Raw genomic sequence first — 21,150 nt, 5'->3', positions numbered from 1 at the left:
CAACGCAGAGCAGAAGTGAGATGCGACGGTTCTAAAGGACTCCAAACCCCCAGACAATGGAGCGGTCGAGACACGCTCTAAGTGGAGGGGCGATGGATCCATGCACCGGCGGTGGATAGGGGCACGGGCGATGGATCGGGGTACGGGCGATCAGCTCAATTCCCTTTCCCAATTATCCCTCAATAAATGTGTCCCTACACTGAAGGAGAAGGGCAAGAGTGTATGGGAGCCTTCCGGCCAGGCACAGAGGGAGCGGGGAGCCAGGCAGGGGCCCCAAGGAGGAGGAGGAGGAGGGTTAAAAATAGCAGACCCGGCTCGGAGCGGTTGCAGACAGTTGCTGCAGTGTGGGTCCCTCCTTGCTGAGACGAGAGAGAGAGGTCAGGCGGGGAGGAGACAGGCTAGGGAGGGGGAGGGGGAGACTCCCAGGGTCTAGGAGGGGCGTCTAAACTTGGATGGCCCCTCATTCCCAGCTCCCCTGGGAGAGCAGTCAGCTGTCCCAATCGCATTGTTCAGCGGGGTAGCTCATCGGCTCTAAAACATAGCCTGACTAGGGGAGATTGCAAAAGCTCCCTGCCTCCCCACCCCCACTCCTGGCCAGCATCAAAGGACATATAAGCGGAGGTGCCCTGCCCAGCTCTGGAGAACACGAGAAGTTTCTGGGCTCTGATGTTTATTTAAGCCCCTGCCTGGGCTCCGGAAAAAGAACGGAACACAGAGACAGGCGGCCCCAAAGGGTACTGGTGCCTACCTCTGCTTGCCTGCCTGGTCTCCAGAGAGAATCCACCCAGAGGTCTGAAGGGGGCTGGGAACTTCTGCCATCTGCAAGCCACTGGGCACTTGCTGATCTCTCCCCTCCCTCTATCCTCCTTCCCTTGCCTAGGTTTAAATCCCTTGGAGAGTTTTGGCAAGGGGAGGGTATATCTGGAAGGATTCCTGTCGCTCCGGTTTGGCATCCCTGGCCTCCCCACAGGGCTAAGGCAGCCTCTCCAAGGGAGGACTCTGGTTTTGGGGAGGGGCCTTGGATGGTTATTTGCTGAGAAGCCACACAGAGAGCCAGAGGCAGGGCCAGAAGAGTCAGCTGTAACTGGTGTCCTGTGCCTGTAGTGCCCAGCCAGGGTTCTTGCCACTGTTTGGAAGTCGGAGGAGGACCACTCTGCCCTGACCCAGGCCTGCAGCCATGGCCGATGGCCAAATGCCTTTTTCTTGCACCTACCCTTCTTCTCGCCTGAGGAGAGACCCTTTCAGGGATTCAGGCCTGTCCACCCGCCTGCTGGATGACGATTTTGGCATGGCCCCTTTTCCGGACGATCTGACTGCCGACTGGCCCGATTGGGCCCGCCCCAGACTGTCCCCATGGCCAGGTACCCTAAGGGCAGGCATGACCCCCCTGGTCCCCAGCATGGCCCCTCCAGTCTATGGGGCCAGGTATGGGCCCGTTGAAAACCGAAGCCCACCTCCCTGCCCTGGGGAGCCTTGGAAAGTCTGTGTCAACGTACACAGCTACAAGCCAGAGGAACTGACTGTTAAAACCAAGGATGGCTTTGTGGAGGTATCAGGTGAGTGGGCACTGGTTAGATGGGGCGATGGGGCAGAGGGAGAGGGAAATGGGAGCCACAGAGATAGGGGATGAGAGGTAGAGACCGTCAGCCTTCTGAGAAAGAGATAATGAAAGGAAAACTCTATCAGTCAATCAACAAAAATTTATTAAGTACTTAATATGTAGGTGGCACTGTTCTAGCTACTGGAGAAATAAAAGGAAAAATGAAATAATCCTCACCTTCAAGGAGCTTATACTTTATTGGGGTGGGTAACACGAGCACATATAAGTATATGCAGAATAAATGTAAAATTAATATTGAGGTTGTTTAAAGACGGAGAATGCTGGTAGTTGGGGGAAAAGCTTCATGGAGAAGAAGCAGAGACCAGAGGTAGAGAGACCAGAGAGAGAGGAAAGAGGCAAACACAGAAGGGAATGAAACAAGGAGAGAGTGGCAGAGACAGACAGTAGAGAAAGAAGATAGAGACACAGAGAAATGGGGAGGGAGGGAGAGAGAGACAGAGAAGGACAGGCAGAGAGAGGAGAGAAAAGAAAGATACAAAGAGGAGGAGGAGGAGGGGAGAGACAGAGACAGATTGAGGAGAGAGACAGAGGGAGACAGAGAGAAGAGATAGAGAGAAGAGAGTAGAAAGAGACAAAGAGATACAGAGAGACAGCTGAAATTCACAGAGAGAAGATGGAGATGATAGATTATTAAAAATAAAAAAGAACCTGCTTTTAGATAAAAGTCATAAAGTAAACGTGCCTAGTCCTGGCAGGAACAGGCCCTCCAAGCCCCTGGAATGACTTAAAAGCTCAGGAATTCCCTTGGTGTTGGCAGGTAGTTATATTCTAAATCCCTGCCTCCTCCCTGGGAGCTAAAACACCTGAAAACTTGGGAGAGGAAACAAAGGGAAAGAACGTGACAGGAGGACCCTGGGATTTAGAGCAGGACAGAAAGTTCGAGCTCATGGAAAGCAAGAATGCTTGTCTTTAAAATGACAAACAGCCTGGGAGAGTTTCGTTTTCTTGCCAAGGATCACACAGGCAGGATTGAAAGCTTGAGAATTGCTTAAGCCTGAAAGGTCATCTTTACAGTTGAGCAATGGGAGGCCCAGATTCTTAAAAGTGTTGTGACCAAAATCACAGGAGCAAACAGAGTTAGGATTCAAGCTTAGATCTTTGGACTCCAATTCCAGCTTCTTCTTCCCCACTGACCCCCTGCCTTGGCAGTAGGGGAGGATTCGAATTTACATCTTCTGGTGCTAAGCCTCATCCTCCATCCACAGCCCCAACTAGAAGGCACATTTTTAGAACCTACCCAACCTGTCCTTACTCAAAAGCTGGTATTCTTGTTCTCCGGGTTGTAACCATCATGGCTGTCCATTCTTGTCACCAGATCTACCACTTGGGAAGCAGAGACCAGGCCCAAAGAAAGGGTTAAGTCTGAAACGAGACAGGGCCTGGACAGACCCAGCGCTGAGCCTTCTGTTTTGTTTCTGATCATTAGCTCATTTAACAGCCATTCCAGAAGAAGTCGATTGTGCTTCCTCACCAATTAGTGGGCCATTAAAGGGAGGTAGGAGGAGGGGGAAAAAGGGTGAGGGGAAAGAGAGGGGGGGGATGGGAGGGAGGGGCAGAGAGAGGGACAAAGACATAAAGACAGAGAGAGAGAGAGAGACAGAGAGAGACAGAGAGAGAGACAGACAGACAGATAGAGACAGAGAGACACACAGACACACAGACACAGACACAGACACACAGAATAGAAAAACAAATAAAATTGTGATCAGAGAGAGCCTCGCTCTGAGAAATGGTGCCAGGGCCCACCTGCTCCAGACTCACTTGAGCTGTTCAGACAGGACTTTCAAAGGTACAGAGGGCAGAACATAAACATCAGAGGCTTTGGACTATTGGGGAAGGAGACAGACTGGGCTGGGCTGCATAGGGCTGGGATTGTTTGTTGATGGGAAAGGAGTCACTAGGATTAAGCTGTTTCTGGTCCAATGGAAGGAACTCTGGGTTCAGGGTGGGGTGGTGGTGGGTGGTGGTGGTGAGGAGAACTAGGCATTTTGGCTCTGACACAAACTGTGTCTAGTTATCTGTCTAGAAGTGAGTCACTGTAAGACTCAGTTTCCTCATCTGTCAAATGGGTCTCCCCATCACCCAGGACAGCACAGCCCTTAGAAGAGTATAATCCTCTATTAAGAAGAGGTGGTTATCCTATATAGCATTGATAAAGAGCCATACTTGGGAGTCAGGCAGACCTCAGTTCAAAGCTTGCTATATTACTGGCTTATGGCATAATCATAGCTAAGTGGCTTCACTTCTTTTGGTCTCAGTTTACTTAAATGTAAAGTGGAGATAATATAGAGATAACACTGGCCTCACAGAGTGATTATGAAGCTCAAGTGTAAATGTATGTAAATCACTGTATAATATATATAAATAATATACATAAATGCCCAGTGTGACTTTTTCTGTTCTCTATATCATATATTGTATATATATATATACATGCATGAATATGAATATGTGTACATACACATTCAATATAGTCTCCTAGAGAAGGAAAGATGGCCTGGGTAATAATGGTTTCAAAGAAGTGGGGAGAATGCTAGGAGTCCCCAGTATTAGAGGAAGGAGCAAAAATGGAGGAGGAAGGCAATGTTTATTTGGGCCACAGGTGTAAAACAAGGACCAGATGATGAAAATTTCAGGTCCCAAATCCTGACCCCAGAAACCTGGCATCTGGGTTTGACCCTAGACTCTGGCCCCTGCCTCACTCAGTGACCTCAGACAAACAACTCAAGATCTCTCTGGGTCTCTATGTCACCACTGCTAACAATGGCCCCATAGCAAACAAAGGCCCCTTGGAAGTGATTATCGGGATAAGAACAGTCCGGTCCTGGCCAGGGCTGAACGTGGGTCCAGGGTCACAATAACTGAACCTTCTAGAGGCTGATATTCTAAAACACGATGCCTGCAGTTTAGGGTAGTATAGACAGCAGGGCAGGTACATAAAAGTAGGGTGGCATAGATAGTATAATCAGCCCCTCTTTGTAAATGAGGGAACTGAGACTCAGAGAGGGCATAGGTTTAGAGCCGGAACAAATCTCGGAGGCAACGTTGAGTCTAATCGCTCCACTTCGCAAATGGAGAAACTGAGGCTGAACAAGGTTAAATGACCTTCCCTGAGTCACACCGCTGAGTAAGCAGCTGAGCTGGGATCAAAGCCAAAGTCTTCATGATTCTAAGTCAGATAATGATGATGATGATGGTAGTGGTGGTGATGAGGAGGAGGAGGAGGATGAAGATGAGGAGGAGGAGGAGGAGGATGACATTTATCTAATGCTTACTGTGCGACAAGTACTTTTACAATTATTATCTCATTTGAACCTTACAACAACCCTAGGAGATGGTACCATTATTATCCTCATTTTACAGAAACTGAGGCAAACAGGTTAAGTGACTTGCCCAGGGTTACACGATCAGTATGTGTCAGTGGTAGAATTTGAAACCAAGTCCATCCACTCGACTCCATTGTTTTCCTCCCCATGGGGAGGATGCCGTAGGCCTCCATTTTCCTTTCATTGTCACAGATCAGGCCACTGACTTATTTTTAACAGGAGTCCAGGTGGAAGGACAGCTAGGGGCGCCATAGCACACAGGCCTAGAGTCAGGAAGACTCATCTTCATGAGTTCAAATCTGGCCTCAGATATTTATAAGCTGTATGACCTTAGACAAGTCACTTAACCCTGTTTGCCTCAGTTCCCTCATCTGTAATATGAGTCAGAGAAGGAAATGGTAAACCACTCCAGTATCTTTGCCAAGAAATTCCCAAATAGAGGCTAGGGGAGGTCCCAGAGAGTTGGACATGATTGAAACAACTGAACAACAACCAGGCGGAAGAGAGTTGGGGGAAGGAGAAGGGAGCAGAAGGGCTACCATTTGGTCACTGGAACAGAGAAGACAGCTGCCTCTTTTGAGACCTTGAGAGGAGTCTGGGTTGAGGAGGGGTGGGGAAAAAGGAGAGAGTGCCAGGGGGTCCTCATGGGGAAAAGGAATCAGATATCTGGACCCCAAGGGAGCTCTTGGCTCTTTATTCACCTAACTGGGGGAGCAGAGGGAGGTCAAAGGGTGGCTTCCATCATCTGCCCCAGGAAAAGTCTACAGATAGAGGATATCAGGCCCATGATTCACAGAACCTCTCTCCCTTCCCTCCCCTGCCGCCATCCATCCAAGGGAACATTGTGGTCGTTCCTAATAGCTTCCCCCACATCCTCTTCCCTGCCTGCTCAGAAAAAAGCATTTATGGTAATTAATTAGCTTTGTGAGGAAAAGCAAAGCAACATCCAAGATGGAAAAAGATTTCCATTAGATACCCCCACATTATCCCAGTCTAAGAAGTATGTTTAACTGCCTGCCCACCCTGTGTACAATAGTGTGGATCTCACAGCCAGACAGACCTGGCTTCACATCCCACTTCTGACACATAATGTCTACGTGACCCTCTGGACAATCACTTCGATGCTCCATGCTCCCAAGCAAATCGAGAAGATTTTAAGTTTCAGAGAAAGTGCTGACCTGCATTGGTAGAAGGAGTTTCCTCACCTGGAGGTATGCTATAGTGATGAATTCACAGGTCCACTCCTAGTTTACATCTTCAAAGCCAGAAGCCACTAAACTTAGCCAATTCCCCTTTTAAAAAAATCACTCTATGTCTCAGTTTCCCCAATTAGAAAGTTAGAATAAAGGTAGAATAAAGAGCCAAGAGTTCACTGTGTTAGGTGCTAGAGATACAAAGACATAAATAAAAACAAATAAATAAATAAACAACTAAATAGATAAAATACAGTGCCTGCCCTCAAGGAGCTTATATTCTAGGGGAATGCATATACCCAAATAAATTAATGTTAAATATATACAATAGAACACAAAGCAATTTCAAGGGGGATAGAGTGCTGCTAAAAATGGGAAAAGGGAACAGGAAATGAATCAATTCATCAACAAGAATTTATTAAGCACCTGCTGTATGCCTGGTTCTGTGGTAAGATTTAGAGACAATAATGAAATGGTCCTTGACCTCAAGGAACATGTTCTATTCTACTGGGGGTGGAAGGGAAGAAGAAAGGAAGGCAAGAGGTGCCCTTTATACCCAAACAATGATATGTCCTGGTCTACTCACTTCTGCCCTGGGCCTCTCCATTGACCTCTAGGTGATGATGCCCATCTTTAGTCATTTAGAGACAGTTGTCTTCCATATCTTGTTGCTGTTTAGTAACACGACTAAAGCTTTAGTCTTGAAAAGATGGGCCTTTGCAGTCATGGGAAGCTTGAGGGGGCTACTTTGCACTTTCCCAAAAGGAATCTGGCCTCTTTTCCTTCTGTTCAATTCTGGGTCTAGATCATCACCCAGATGCACTGTTTGTTCCAGATGTAGACTGTTGGACAAGCTCTGTAGGATGTTCATACAAATTCATGGTGAAATTTGGGTAATAGACGGTCGTCATCCATTTGGTCTTTCCTGTGTGGATGAGCAGCCCAAACTCCTTTGAATGATTACATCTCTTCCAAAAGGCTCCCTCCTTTGAGATGATAGGTTGATTAGTTTAAGCCAACTGTTTTCCCTCTTTGTGATAAATTGTGGCTCTTAACTAGTGGTGTGTGTGTGTGTGTGTGTGTGTGTGTGTGTGCGTGTGTAAAGTGAAATATATCAATAGTAATTTTTAAAATTAAAATAGCCTCACTTTGGTGGGTGTGGATAATGAATTGAGGAAAGGAGAGACTTGAGAAAGGGGGGCTGATGAGGAGGCTTTTGTACTAGGCCTGAGCAGAAGTGATGAGGCTCCAGATTGGGTGGTGCTTGTGTGAGTGGGGAGAAAGGGAGGGTCAACAGACACCCTCTTGGTTTCTTGGTGTCCAGAGCTGGAAGGAACCTTGGGTGCTTTTATTTTGCAGATGAGACCCAGAGGCTAAGAGTCAGTAATAAATAAGAGAGAAGAATCTCTCTACTGTGGACATAAAATACAAAGCCCTCTTCCAGGTTACCACCAGCTTAGTGCATCTGGAGAGGAAATAACGTTTTCTCTATCCTGAAAAACATAATATATTAATACTTTCAATGAGTAAAACAAGTAAAAAAAAAAGCAACTTTCAGGGACTAGCTTGAGGTTAATACTCATTTTCCTATGCCTTCTGAATCTAAAGGCCTGGCCAAAAATAACAACAGCTCGTGTTTCAAAAAATCCTAGGATGTCACAGCTGGGAGGGCCTCAGAATAGGGGATGTCAGGGCTGGGAGGCAGCTTAGAACAAGGGATATCAGAGCCAGAGGGGCTTCAGAACAGGGGATGTCAGAGCTGGGAGGGGCTTCAGAACAGGGGATGTCAGGGCTGGGAGGGGCCTTAGAACAGGGGATGTCAGAGCTTGGAGGGGCCTCAGAACAGGGGATGTCAGAGCTGGGAGGGGCCTTAGAACAGGGGATGTCAGGGCTAGGAGGAACTTTTTTGAGCAATCAAGCTTACCCCTCAATTTATAGAACAGGAAACAGGCTAAAATGCTTTGAGGGTGAAAAAAATATTTTTCAACTACATTATCTCCTTTGATCTTTACAACAATCCCATGAGGTCAGTGAGTCAAGATAAAATCCACATCTTTACAATACTATAGGATTTACTAAGCTCTGTCACTAAGCGGGTAGGTTACATAGGCATTCTCACTCCCATTTCTCAGATAAGGAAGCTAAGGCTCATTGATAAGGCTTCCAATGAATACCTTGACTGAGAAGAAATTTGAAACCTGAGCAAAAGGAAGAGGCTTGTCTGTCTGACCTTGGACAATCCACCTTGGTCTCAGTTTTTCCATCTGTAAAGTGCAGGAGGAGGGGCTAGCTGGTGTCCACAATCCATTCCAGTTCTGTATCTATGAATTGATGAATCCGAAGCCTGGCCCAGTACAAAGAGGAGGCAGGAGAGACTCAGCTTCCATTGTGGGCTCAGTCATTAACATGCTAGGGGGCATCTCTTGGGAGGTAGTGTAGCTCAATGGATGGAGTTTTAGTCCTGACTATGACATACCAGCTTCATAAACCTAAGGCAAGTCAAGAGGACCCCATGGTCTCTGGGCTGATGTAGATCTGGGTCTCATGGGGTCTCTGCCCCTTTGTCTCATGGATACTCTCACCCTGGAGTTAAAATCCAGGGAAATATGTTTTTCATAGTTTATCTGTAGCTCCTGTTCACAGTTTACCCAGATGTAGGCAACTGGATGGTTGTGTGTGTGTGTGTGTGTGTATACACTGTATAGGCGTGTATGAACTAGCATTTATATAAAGGTTTGAGATTTGCAAAGTACTTTACCAATATCAAACCTGACCTTCACAACAAGCCTGGGAGGTAGATGCAATTACTGTTCTCATTTTACAGATGTGGAAACTGAGGCAGGTGGCGTTTGAATGATTTGTCATAGACCTGGTTAGTGTCTGAGGCTGGATTTGATCCCAGGTCTTCCCGTCTCCCAGTGTGACGCTCTATCCATTGTACAGTTTAGATGAACCCTGCTGTGTACTGCCCAAAGATATTCTTCACCCCCACAGAAGCCCAGCCAGTGAGGGATCTAGTCTGACCCAGCCCGTCCTCAGCAGTAGGCACATTATCAGGTCACAGAGCCCTGTAAGAGGAAGTTTTGTTTTGTTCTGTTTTTTTCTTATGAGTACCCCACTGGTGGCAGCAAAATGGTCTTATATAGTAATTATTAGAAGCATTATGACCATTTTACAGATGAGGAGATCGAGACCCCAGGGAGGATCAGTGGCTTCCCCAGTGAAGAAGAGCAATTAGTTTTTTTTTTTTTAAAGCAGGAACATGGAGGCAGGACGGTGAGAGGCTCATTTGAGGGATGGCTAGGATGCCATTTTCTAGTTGAGGAACAGAGAGGAATGAAGGTGAGTCATCAAGGGACCCTCCCTGCAGCCTTGGGTTATCTGTTAATGAGTAGCATGTGACATAGCCCATGTTAGGGGCGCTCCAGGAGGGCAGCTGTGCCAATGACATGGGCTGAAGGGTTTGGCACAGAGGGACCCTAACATGGCAAAAGCAGAAAATAGCTCTGGGCATTCAAACTGGGCCATGGTTAAAAATGTTCCATCCATGCCCTGGGTGGATCTGTGGGCGCCTTTGCTCCCGAGCGTGGGTGGCAGGGTTGGCCCGGCTCCTTGGCGGACTACAGCCCTTCCCTTGGCACCTACAAGAGCCTCCCACCTGTTCACTACCAGCGACCATCCCTCCACCCCTCAACAGCCTAGGCTTAGAATATATTTTTGGCAGGGGCAAGTCACAGTTTCCTAGGCATTCCTGGCCCTCAGAAACCAGAGAAAACTCACTTTCCATGTTATCCTCAGCATCAAGGATGGCATCAGATGGCAAAGGGAGAGATAATGTGGAATATTTTTAAACAATGGAATCTGGGGACACCTCTAATATTTACCAGAAGCACGGATCATTGGATCATAGATTTAGAGCTAGCAAGGACCTTGGAACCCCTTCACGTTACAGATGAGGAAGGTCACAGAGGTGATAAGTGTTCACAGCATCCCAGATTTGGCATCGGAAGGGACCTTGTCCTTTGTGCTCACTTTACAGCTGCAGAAACCGAGGCCCAGATTGGTGAGGTGGTTTGTCCGTGGTTACTTAAGTCATAATGTGGCCACATCGGAATTTGAATCAGGGTCCTCCCTCTCCAGATCCAGCACTCCAGTCTGGTCAACTCTCTAAGCCTTAGTTACTTAGTTACACCCACAAACTAAGGACAAAAACATTCATAGTACTGACCTCACCTGGTTGTTGTGGGACTCCAAAGAGATAGTGTATCAGTCAGTAAACATTTATGTGCCAGGCACTATTAACTGCTGAAGACACAAAGAAAAAACAAACAAATAAACAACCAAACAAAAACCAGTCCCTGCCCTCAGGGAGCTTCTAATCTATTTGGGGGAGACAACATGTAAGTAACAAGTTACCCACAAGAGAGATTACATAAGAATGCATGTAAATAATGCATATCTCATACTTTGCAAACATTAAAAGCATAAGTCATCTACTAAACCAACAGACATCTTTTTAGGGGGAGAAAGGGAGAAAGGGAGGGTGGTGAGGGGAAAGAGGACCTATAATTTCATAGGTTAAATAGTAGAAAAGAGTTCTGGACTTGGAGTCAGAAAGGCATGAATTCCAATCCTGCCTCGGACACTTACTAGCAGTGTGACCCTAGGCAACTCACTTAAACTTTGCCAGCCTCAATTTCCTCATCTGTAAAACAGGATAATTTGCACATCTACCTCAGCAGGGTCAAACGAGATAGCATACGTAAGTCACTTTGCAAACCTTGAAACAGTAAGTGGTAGTAGTAGAATTTATAGTCCTGGAGACGTACCCGGGGCACCAAGAGTTTCAGTGACTTGCTCAGGGTTACACAGTCAGCCTGGCAAGCATCGGACAACTGGGCTTGTATGAGCCTCTCATTTTACAGCCCAAGTTGACAAGATGACAATTCCCAAGCATGATCTCTTGGTTCTTGCAGAGTTGCCGGCCTCTGCATCTTAATGCGCTTGTTATTCTGTGGCCAAGGTAGTTGTTTTTAGTCATCTGACCGATGGAATTCTCCCTCTCTCTTGATCCACTCCCCCCAATAGAAAAAGGGGCTCCTTCCTATCGGTTATACAATTATTTAAAAATCCACCTTCTTCAATGAGCTTAGTGAAGTAAGCATTTATTAAGAGCCTGCCAGATACCAGGCACTGTTCAAGGTACTGAAGGTATAAAGATTAAAATGAAACAAGCTCTGCCTTCAGGGAGCTTATATTCTGCTAGGGGGAAACAGTAAATGCAGGCTACTGGTCAAGTAATTAATTGATTAAGTTCCAACAATGTGCCTGGGACTGTACTAGACCCTGGGTTTACAAAGCTTATAATCTATAGCAAATCTATAATCTATAGCAAAAGTTCCTAACTTGTTTTGTATCATAGACCCCCTGCCCACTTGGCAGCCTGGTGAAACCCATTGAACCCTTCTCAGAATGATGTTTTTAAATGTATACTTTTTTTTTTAAAGAAAGTATTACAAAGGAAACCAATTATAGTCAAATGAAGTCATCAGAATATTTTACAAATAAACAGATTAATGGACCCCAAGTTAAAAACTCCCATTCCAAAGACTTGGATGGGAGTGAAGGACAGGGAAATATCTCTGATAGAAAGTAGGATCTGAGCTGAGTCTTAAAGGAAGCCAGAGAAATTAAGAATCTGATATGAGAAGGGAGACTATTCCAGGCATGGAGGATGGCCAGTGTAAAAGCATGGAGGATGAAGGTGGAGTGTTGTGTTCAAAGAACTGCAGACAGCCCAGTGCTTCTGGCTCACGGAATACAAGAAGGGGACTAACGAAATCCAGACAGGAGTGGTCAGAGAGACAGGAGGAGAACCAGGACAGCGTAGTGTCCTGAAAATCCCCAAAGGAGAACGTACCCAAGCCCAATCACCAGCCTGGCTAGTTCCCTCTGTTCACACTCCTGCTTTTGTACAAATACTATGCCAAGTATACATGGCTCAGGACTGAACACAATCCTCCAATTGTACTCTGACCACATCTGCTCAGAATCCTGAGATCATGATGACCAACTCTGATAGACTTAGCAATTCCAAAAGATGCGTAATGGAAAATGCCATCCACATTCAGAGAAAGAACTTTGGAGTCTAAATGCAGATCGAAGCAGACTATTTTCTCTCTTTTTTTTTCTTTCTCATGGTTTTTCCCTTTTGTTCTGATTCTTCTTTCACAACACAACCAATATGGAACTATGTTTAATATGATTGTACATGTATAGCCTATATCAGATTGCATGCCATCTTGGGGAAGGGAGGGGGGGGGAATTAGAACTCAGAGTCTTATAAAAGTGAATGTTGAAAACTAAAAATAAATTAATAAATTTTAATAATAACTTTAAAAATCCTGGGATCATTCTAGAGCTGGAAAGGACCTCAGAGGTCACCTAATCCAACCCGCTTCCTTTTGCTGATGGGGAAGCCCAAGGCCCTTCTCACTTGTGTAACAAGGACATGCTACAGATAGTAGAAAGCATCAGAGGCAGGGTTAGAACCATTGTCTGACTCCATAACCAATGTTCTTTCCATGTCTCTCCATGTAGACTCATTTTTCTCACCATTGCTTGCTTATCTTTCCCAACAAGTTTTCATTACCTACCTACTATTTGTGAGGCACGTGTCTAGACACCATGGGGAGAACAGAGAGGTTGAAGACATGTTCCCAAGCTGGTTCTTATCATAGCTCTGCTGACCTTGTATATTTGCCAGTGGGAAATGGGATAATGGGAAAACAAGATCTCTGCTGATTCCCAAAGCCTTGGGCAACGAGAGGCCTTCCTCATCTCCTGGAATGGATTCTTTGGGCATGTTGACAACTTGTATTTTTCTCTCTTCCAGGCAGACATGAAGAGAAGCAACAAGAAGGGGGAATTGTTTCCAAAAACTTCACAAAGAAAATCCAGTATGTATCTGCCAAGGGGTTCTGGTGTGTTCTTGGGATATTCCCGGGTTCAAGTTGTTCTGAGTGTAGCAGAAAGAAATCACTTCCTGAGTGTTTATCATCAGAAGCCTTGGGTATCCAGCCACAGCTCTGTTAGTCACAGGAAAAGAAAATCCAGAGATGAGGTAGTCTCTTGAGCCTGGGTACAATGTGTCCTGGATGAAGAGAGCTGACAGCCTTTCTGTCCTCTGCCCTGGATTTATCACAGCTCTGAGGGGAGGAAAGTCTTGGAGAAGCTAGGGGTACATCCAGAGCATGGCAAGGGGCCTAGGTAAGGTCAACCGAGGGAACTAGAGGTCATAGCTTTAGAGCTAGGAAGAATCTCAGGGGCCACCTTCATCACCTGTCCTGGGTCAAACGCTATTTTGTTGAACAGATAGATGGCATGGTGGATAGTGTCAGACTTGGCATCAGGAAAACTTGGATTAGAATCCTGTCTCAGGAATGTACAGTATAATCCTAGGTAAGTCATTTAGCCTCCCTGGGACTCAGTTTAATGAAAAGGCAGGACTAGAGAGCCTTTGAGGTCCACCTCAGAGAGCTGAGGTGAGGACCAAAAGAGAGAATTCATGGGATGTAAATTCTCAAAGCCCGATGCCCCTGCAAATTCGAGATAATGCAGGCCACTTTGGGGATCAGGAATCCCCAGCAGGCTCTGTTCTCTCAGCTCTTTCTGTCTCTGAGAGGGGATTTATCTTTGAGGCTTACAGGGCCCTGCTCCATGAATAGGGGGCCAGTCTGGGCACATTCCTCCAGGAGATTATGGCTCTCGAAGCGGTGAATGAGCAGAGCAGCTGACAGGGCACCTGGAAAGCGGGTTAGGAGAGTGATAAACATTCCAGGTCTGGAACATGATATTCAAAGACCAAGAGCAGGCTGGAGAACAAAGGAATTAAGACAGGCTCAGATCCAGGGGAACCTGGTTAGAGGACAGGCAGTGGGTGATCTGTATACACCCAAGGGCTGAAGCTACAACATTCTCCCGAGTCAGGTGCTAGAGCATCCACCAGGGTAAAGCGGCCATTCCACCATTCAAGGAGTAATAATAGCTAATGATGGCTAGCATTTATATTGTGTTTTAATGTTTCCAAAGCACTTTTTGATCCCCTCACCACAACCCTAAAAGGTAGATGCTGGCACCATTTTACAGATAAAGAAACTGAGGCAGACAGAGGTTAAGTGACTTGCCCAAGGTCACACAGCTAGGACATGTTGGGGGCAGAATTTGAACTCAGATCTCCTCCTTTCTTTTCCTCTTCACCTCCTCATTCTGTGTTTCTTGAGAAAACTAAACAAATCCTCAGGAGGTGGAAGATTCTTTGATGTTAGAAAAAGAACTTTGGATTTGCAGTTCATATTCCAGCTCTTCTACTTAACTGCTTGTAAGCCATGTCTCCACTCTGGGCCTCAGTTATGAGGTACCTTCCGGCTCTAAATCCCTGCACAAATACATGGCACCAAACTCGAGCATCTCCAAATTTGTTCAGACCAACAGCTTCCTTTCTCTGCTGCCAAGTTCAGCCTGAGCAGGCTTTGAGCCGAGACCAAGGGCTCCCTAGGTTGTTGACAAACTTGATCCTTCCTTTGTGGCAGTGAAACATTCAATAGGGCTGGGATGGGGGCCTGTCTAGCAAAAGGAGAGGGTAGCCCAGCACCTCCACCCCCCATTATGGACTTCTCCCTTTGCCCATCCCAATCCCCAGTCAAAACTTTTCAGGGACTTAATTTTCAACTCCACCAGATTCCTTGTCCCTGCCCCCCCCCATACACATACACACATATACTTAGAATTAAGGAAGCTGGCAACCAGTCATTCCATAAGCATTAAGTGCCTACATGTTACAGGCACCATGGTAAACACTCTGTCTCTGCCTGTCTCTGTCTGTCTTTCTTTGTGTGTCTCTCTGTGAGTTTCTCTATGTATACCTTTCAGTCTATCTCTATCTTTCTATCTCTCTCCTCTCTGCCTTTTTTTGTTTCTCTATCTCTGTCTGCCCCCTTCTCTCTCTCTCTCTCTCTCTCTCTCTCTCTCTCTCTCTCTCTCTCTCTCTCTCTCTCTCTCTCCTCTGTCTTTCTGTCTCTCTGTCTCTCTGTCTCTCTCACTCTCTCCCCTATCCCTCTGTTTCTCTCTCCCTCCCCTTCTCTCTCCTGCCTCCTTTCTTTCTTCCTCTCTTTCCCTCCCCTCTCTTTCCCTCTCTCTTTCCCTGTCTCCCTTCTCCTTTCTCTCTCCTCCTCTCTCTCCCTCCTCTCTGTCTTCCTTTCTGTCGTCTCTCTCCATGTAGGCTCCTAATAACTTTCAGCTGCCTCCTCCTCCTCCTCCTCCTCCTCTTCCTCCTCCTCCTCCTCTCCCTCCTCCTCCTCCTCTTCCTTATCCTTCTCCTCTTACTCCCCCTCTGCTCTTGAAACTCAAATTTGATAAAATTCCAAACAAACAAAGGCTTTGTGACTCATTCAACCACAGTCCCCCTGTGCTTCTCTCACTGGAGACTGAAATCAGATGAAATGTGTCCCCATAGGGCAAATGAAGGGAAAATGGAGAGAGAGATAACTGGAGTCTGGAGAGGAGATTGATGGAAAAACCTCTAAGGATTAAGACAGACCCTCTAGGGGAGGAGGAAAAAAAAAGATAGGGTGGGGAAGGAGAGGGGAGAAAGAGAGACTATCTTTAAAAAGCTGCCTATTCAATTGATTTCCCCATGCAAATTGTCCTCGGAAAATGACTTTGTTGAAAAAGCACCTTAACAAGATGGAAATCTTAGAGTCGTCTGGCAGGCACAGACGGCTGGGATCCCAGAGGAGAGAATAGCAGGGCTGAAACTGGGGACCAGCAGAGTCTGTCACTCTCCTATTCTCTTCAGAGCACCATCAGTCTAGATTTTGAAGGACCCTTGGAAGTCACTTAGTCAAACTCTTTCGTTTTACAGATGGGAAAACTGAAACCCAAAGAGGCTAAGTGATTTGCCCAAGGTTACATAAGGAAGAAGTCTCAGACATGAGATTTGAACCCAAGTCTTCTGACTTTAGAGTCATAGGACCAAATAAATTCAAGAACCAACTACCAAGCCCCTATTATATTCCAGGCTAGGTACTGGGGATTCAAAGACAGAAATGGAACACTCCCGGCCCTCAAGAAGCTTATTTCTACTGGAGGAGAAGCTTGTACAGAGAGGAATAATTAAAAATATTATTGGGGGAGGTAGGGGGGAGATGGGGACAGCACAGTCCCAAGCCCCAGCTGCCAATGAGTCCACTCAGAGGTCCAGCCAGTCCTCAGGTTAGCCTGAAGCAACTTTAACAAAAGCCTTGGTTCCCACACTAAGGATTCAAGCCTCAGCGGAAAGCTTTAGAGTCCCAGAACCTGGGTTAGGTTCTAGCTTTGTTCCTTGCTGCCCATGTGACTTTGGGCAAATCGCTTAATCTCCCGGGGCCTCAGAAAACGAGGCAGTTGGACTTGAATGCTACTAGGATAATTCTTCTAAATTTTTAGTAATAATAGTTAATATTTATATGACACCTACTATGTGAAGGCACTATGCTAAGCATTTTACATTCTCATTTGATCCTCACAGCAGCCCAGAGAGGTAGGTGCTATTAATAAAAAAAATAATAATAATGGCTTACATTTATATAGAGCCTACTGTGTGCCAAGCACTGTGCTAAACTCTATACAATTATTATCTACATATTTCCTTCATATTATCTGAATATTTACAGTTACGATCTTCATAACAACCCAGGGAGGTGGGTGTTATTACGAGTCCCATTTTATCGATGAGGAAAACTGAGGCAGAGAGAGGTTAAGTGACTTGCCCAAAGTCACACAGCCAATAAAGTGTCTGAGGCTAGATTTGAACTTAGATCTTCCCAACTCCACTCAATTAACTATACCACTTAGCTGCCTATTTGTCCAGCCCTAAATTCTCTCCCGACCTCCAGTCTCCCATCTCCAGTTGACCACTGGGCATGATGACCCGGATGTCTCAAAGATGTCTTAAACTCAGCATGTCCAAAACCACCAAACCTCCCTTCTTAGAAGCTTCCTTTCTGCTGTCCAGGGTGCCGCTATCCGTGCACCCCCCTCTCCAGTCACCTGGGTTCTCAGCTGCTCAGGCTCTCTCATGCCTTATAGTCAATCAATTCCTTAATTTCTAACAAATTGAAATCAACTCCTCATCCTGCTTAGAACTCAGAAATTTGCATCATTTTGAGTTAAAATAAAAACTAATGGTATTCATTTAATCGTACTCAACCCTTTCCTCTTTGATCTGGGGCAAACAAACAAAAAAAAGACCTCAAAAATCTGAAACACACAAACTCAGAAAGTCACAGCCACATTCAAACCGAGCAGAGATTCCCAGGGCCAAGGCCAGGCTCTCTTTCCTGATGTTGCCCCCAGTGGGTTTGAAACCACCTGTCTGCTCCTCTCTGTCTCCCCCACTCAGGAGCCTCAAAGGCTACATCTGTACCACCCAAGCGGACCAGTCACAGGGCATGATGGGGGAGAATCGTTTGATCTTTTTCTGTCCCAGTTTCCATATCTCATCATATAAATGAAGATTGACTTTCCTTTAAGGGTATTTCCTAGCTTGAATAGTTTAGGATAAGGCAGCTAAGCAGTGGTACAGTGGATAGAATGCTGGACTTGAAGTCAGGAAGACCTGAGTTCAAATCTAGCCCTATACACTTAATAGCTATGTGACCTTGGGCAAGTATCTTAATTTCTATTTGCCTCAGTTTCCTTAACTGTAAAATGGGATTGTTGTGAGGATCAAATGAGATAATATTTGTAAAGTGCTTAGTACAGTTCCCGGCATATAGTAAATACTCTATAAATGTCTATTGTCTTCTCCTCCATGATAAAAATCTGTGCTAAGATGCAGGGTTGTAACTAGGGTATGGTGATAGGAGCTTTGCTTCAGGGTCCTGAACATAGAGGGCCTTGGAGCTGAAAGTTCTTGCAGCCCTTTGTAAGGCTAATGTAAACTCTTCTCCTGAGCCCCCCATTCTCACCCCACATTGACCTCCCTAGCAGCAACCTCATCTCAGACCTGGGCTTCCACCCCTCCCCTTGGGGTCTCTGTCATCTCAGAGGCCCATCTCTTTTCACTTTGGTACCACTTTCCCAAAAATGTCATGGCACCTCTGCCCAAGTGTGAGGGTCTCTTGACAAGCTACCGATGGTCGGGTCTTGTAGCTACAGACCAACAGACCATCCCTGATAGCACTGATGTCTTGGTCTGGAAGCTCTCTCTGGGGGGAGGGGGTGTTAAAAAAAGCGTTCCCTTGGCCCTCTGCCCAGTTGTGTCCTTGTCTCTTTTGGATATCTTTCTTTTGCTTGCTAATCTCCCCTGCAGATACATGGGCTAGGGTGCCACCTGGGGTTGACCTAGCTCACGGAACAAGAAAACTATATTTGTTTTAATGATTTGGTGTGTGTGTGTGTGTAGATTGAATGATAGGCAGTCAGATGGATAGATAGATAGACAGACAGATAGAATAGATAGGATAGATAGACAGACAGATAGACAGGATAGATAGACTGGTAGATAGGTAGATAGATAGATAGACAGATAGACAGACAGTTGAATGATTTGCCTAACAGTCACATAGCTAGCCAGTGTCAGCAGCAGGATTTCCAGATCTTTCCTGACTTCAGATCTTTCCTGACTTCAGCCCAGAGCTCCTTCCACCCTCACCAGGCAGTCACTTGAAGCCAGATCCATTCAGTTCTGTGTTTTGTCTCCTAGACTCCCAGCTGAGGTGGACCCGGTGACAGTATTTGCTTCCCTCTCTCCTGAGGGCCTGTTGATCATCGAAGCCCCCCAGGTGCCTCCTTACTCTGCATTCGGAGACGGCAGCTTAGGCAATGAGCTGCCCGTGGACAACCACGAAGTCACCTGTGCTTGAAGAGGCCTCCAGAGGAAGAGTTCTCATTCTCTTCCTCTCCCTTCCCTCCCCCCAGACCCAAGAGATTTCTCTCTGATTCCAGATACAATTACATTAGTTCAGTAGAGGTGTATGTTGGATAGAGAAGATTGTTTTTCACTCCTTTGATTGAGTGGGCCTCCCATCTGGAAGCATCCTTACCCAGAGTGCCTACCTACTGATTCCTGTCCTGCCCTGTCCTAAGGAGGTCTGGCCCTCAGCTTCTCCCAGGACAGAGAGCGGGTCCCGCACCACACCAGGAGGGCCCGTGCTGACAGCCCAGCTGCTTGCTCCCAAACCTTGTACCCCTTTTCCCAGGGCCCAAAGCTAAGCCCAGAAAAATCCTGAGGGCTAGCTCTCCTTACTCCCTGGCTGCTCACTTGTCACTCCATGTCCCTAGAGGCCACCAGACATCCCCCAGCCTCACAAAGATAATTTTTAGAGGTCTTACATGCATTAAGTGTTTATCTGTATATCAGACCTAAGTTAGGGGGTGCCTTTTTTTGTTCATATTTAAGTTAATTACATATTTATGGAGATGGGCCTGAATGGGGGATTTTAGGCCTCCCTCTGGTCATTCGTTGGCTGACTCTATCTTTGACCCCTTCCTCTGTCTAGTTCCCCCACCTTTTTTTTTCTCCAGGTCCAGGTTTTCCCAAGAGGGAATTGCCAAGTTTGGACCTTGTTCTCCGGAGTTGCCAGGAACCAAGTACCAGCCAGCCAGACAAACTGACAAAGACAGGCTGGGAACTTTCCACAATGTGACGATGTCATGTGCTTGGGTGGGAACATTTCTGTATTGTGCTGGGGTTGTTTTTTTTTTTCAGTTGTGCTCTTGTTTGAGGGGAAAATAACTTTATGAATAATAAAAAAGATATTGATCTTCTTAGCCATGTGTCCACATGCCTTTCGTGGATTCTCATCTAATGTCAGACGGGGAGGTTGGGATTTGGCAGGAGCTGGGGAGGAAAAGGAAAGGATGTGTCAGTGGATTCACTCAGGTGGAGCAGATAGGAACTAAGCTATGTATCTAGGGGAACTGGAACTAGGGTGGGGTGATCTGGGCTTTGCTCCAAGGGAGCTGATGACACTTGCTGTCAAAAAAGAAACTGCTTCTGGAAGCAGCCCATCCAATGTTGGACATCTCTAATTGGTAGGAAGTTTTTCCCTGACGTCAACCCTACTTTTGCCTCTTTGCCACTTCCACCTGTCACCCCTGGTTCTACCCTCTGGGGCCAAAGCAAACAAGTCTAATCTCCTTTCCACATTCAAATGTCTGAAGAGAGCCTCCCCTGCCCCTGACTCCTCCAGCCAAACATGAACTCGCAAGTTGCTTCCTGTCTCCATGCTCCTGAAGTTTTAATGTCACTGCATTTTTAAGTGCTCTAAAATAAAGAAGCAACTTTATCTTTATTTTATTTTTTAATTTTAATTAATTTATGTTTAACATTCTTTTCAAATCTTGAGCTCCAAATTCTTGCCCTCACTCCAATCTTTCCCCCCACCCATGGAGAATATAAGCAATAGGTTATCAATAATGCATGTGAACTCATTTACAATATTTAATAGATGTCTGATTTCCTCATTTTTTTCCATGGCTATCATTTCCCCAATCAGCGCCCCCCCATCTCAAATAGAACCTTTTATTGTAACAAATAAGTATAGTCAAGCAAACCGGTCTCATCTAAAAGCGTATGCCTCATTCAGCCCCAGTATGCCGCCACTTTCCTGCCAAGATCATTCACCTTTGGAGGTCGTGATTGGTCACCAGATTTATTAGAGTTCTGAAGCCTTCCAAAGTTGCTCTCCTTTGCATTATTTTGGTCCTGCTGTAAATAGTTCTGGTCTTACTCACTTCAGGCTTTATCTGTTCGTAAAAATCTTCCCAAGTTTCTCTTAATTATTCCTATTAGTCAATAAGTGAGATTCTTCCTATCGAGCTTCTACCTGCACCTAAAGATTCAAGTCAAAGAAGTCCAGAGAACTTCAGAGACAGCTTTGTCTGCCAAGCAAATACCCATAAAGGACAAATGTGGTTCTGGGGATATAGTGCTGAACCTGGAGTCAGAAAGACTTGGGTTCAAATC

General features: G+C 46.0%; 1 protein-coding gene across 1 annotated transcript; it reads left to right on the top strand.

Annotated features, from left to right (window-relative positions):
* Positions 1 to 619: 619 nt before the first annotated feature.
* Positions 620 to 19,952, top strand: HSPB8 (heat shock protein family B (small) member 8). Its single transcript, XM_036741975.1, has 3 exons — positions 620 to 1,556; positions 13,036 to 13,099; positions 18,886 to 19,952. Exons 1-3 carry the CDS (start codon positions 1,178 to 1,180, stop codon positions 19,043 to 19,045), a joined length of 603 nt encoding a protein of 200 aa, XP_036597870.1. The 5' UTR covers positions 620 to 1,177; the 3' UTR covers positions 19,046 to 19,952.
* Positions 19,953 to 21,150: the final 1,198 nt, after the last annotated feature.

This window comes from Trichosurus vulpecula, chromosome 1, assembly GCF_011100635.1.
Source record: "Trichosurus vulpecula isolate mTriVul1 chromosome 1, mTriVul1.pri, whole genome shotgun sequence".
Taxonomy (NCBI): domain Eukaryota; kingdom Metazoa; phylum Chordata; class Mammalia; order Diprotodontia; family Phalangeridae; genus Trichosurus; species Trichosurus vulpecula.
This window is presented reverse-complemented; position numbering and strand designations above follow the sequence as displayed.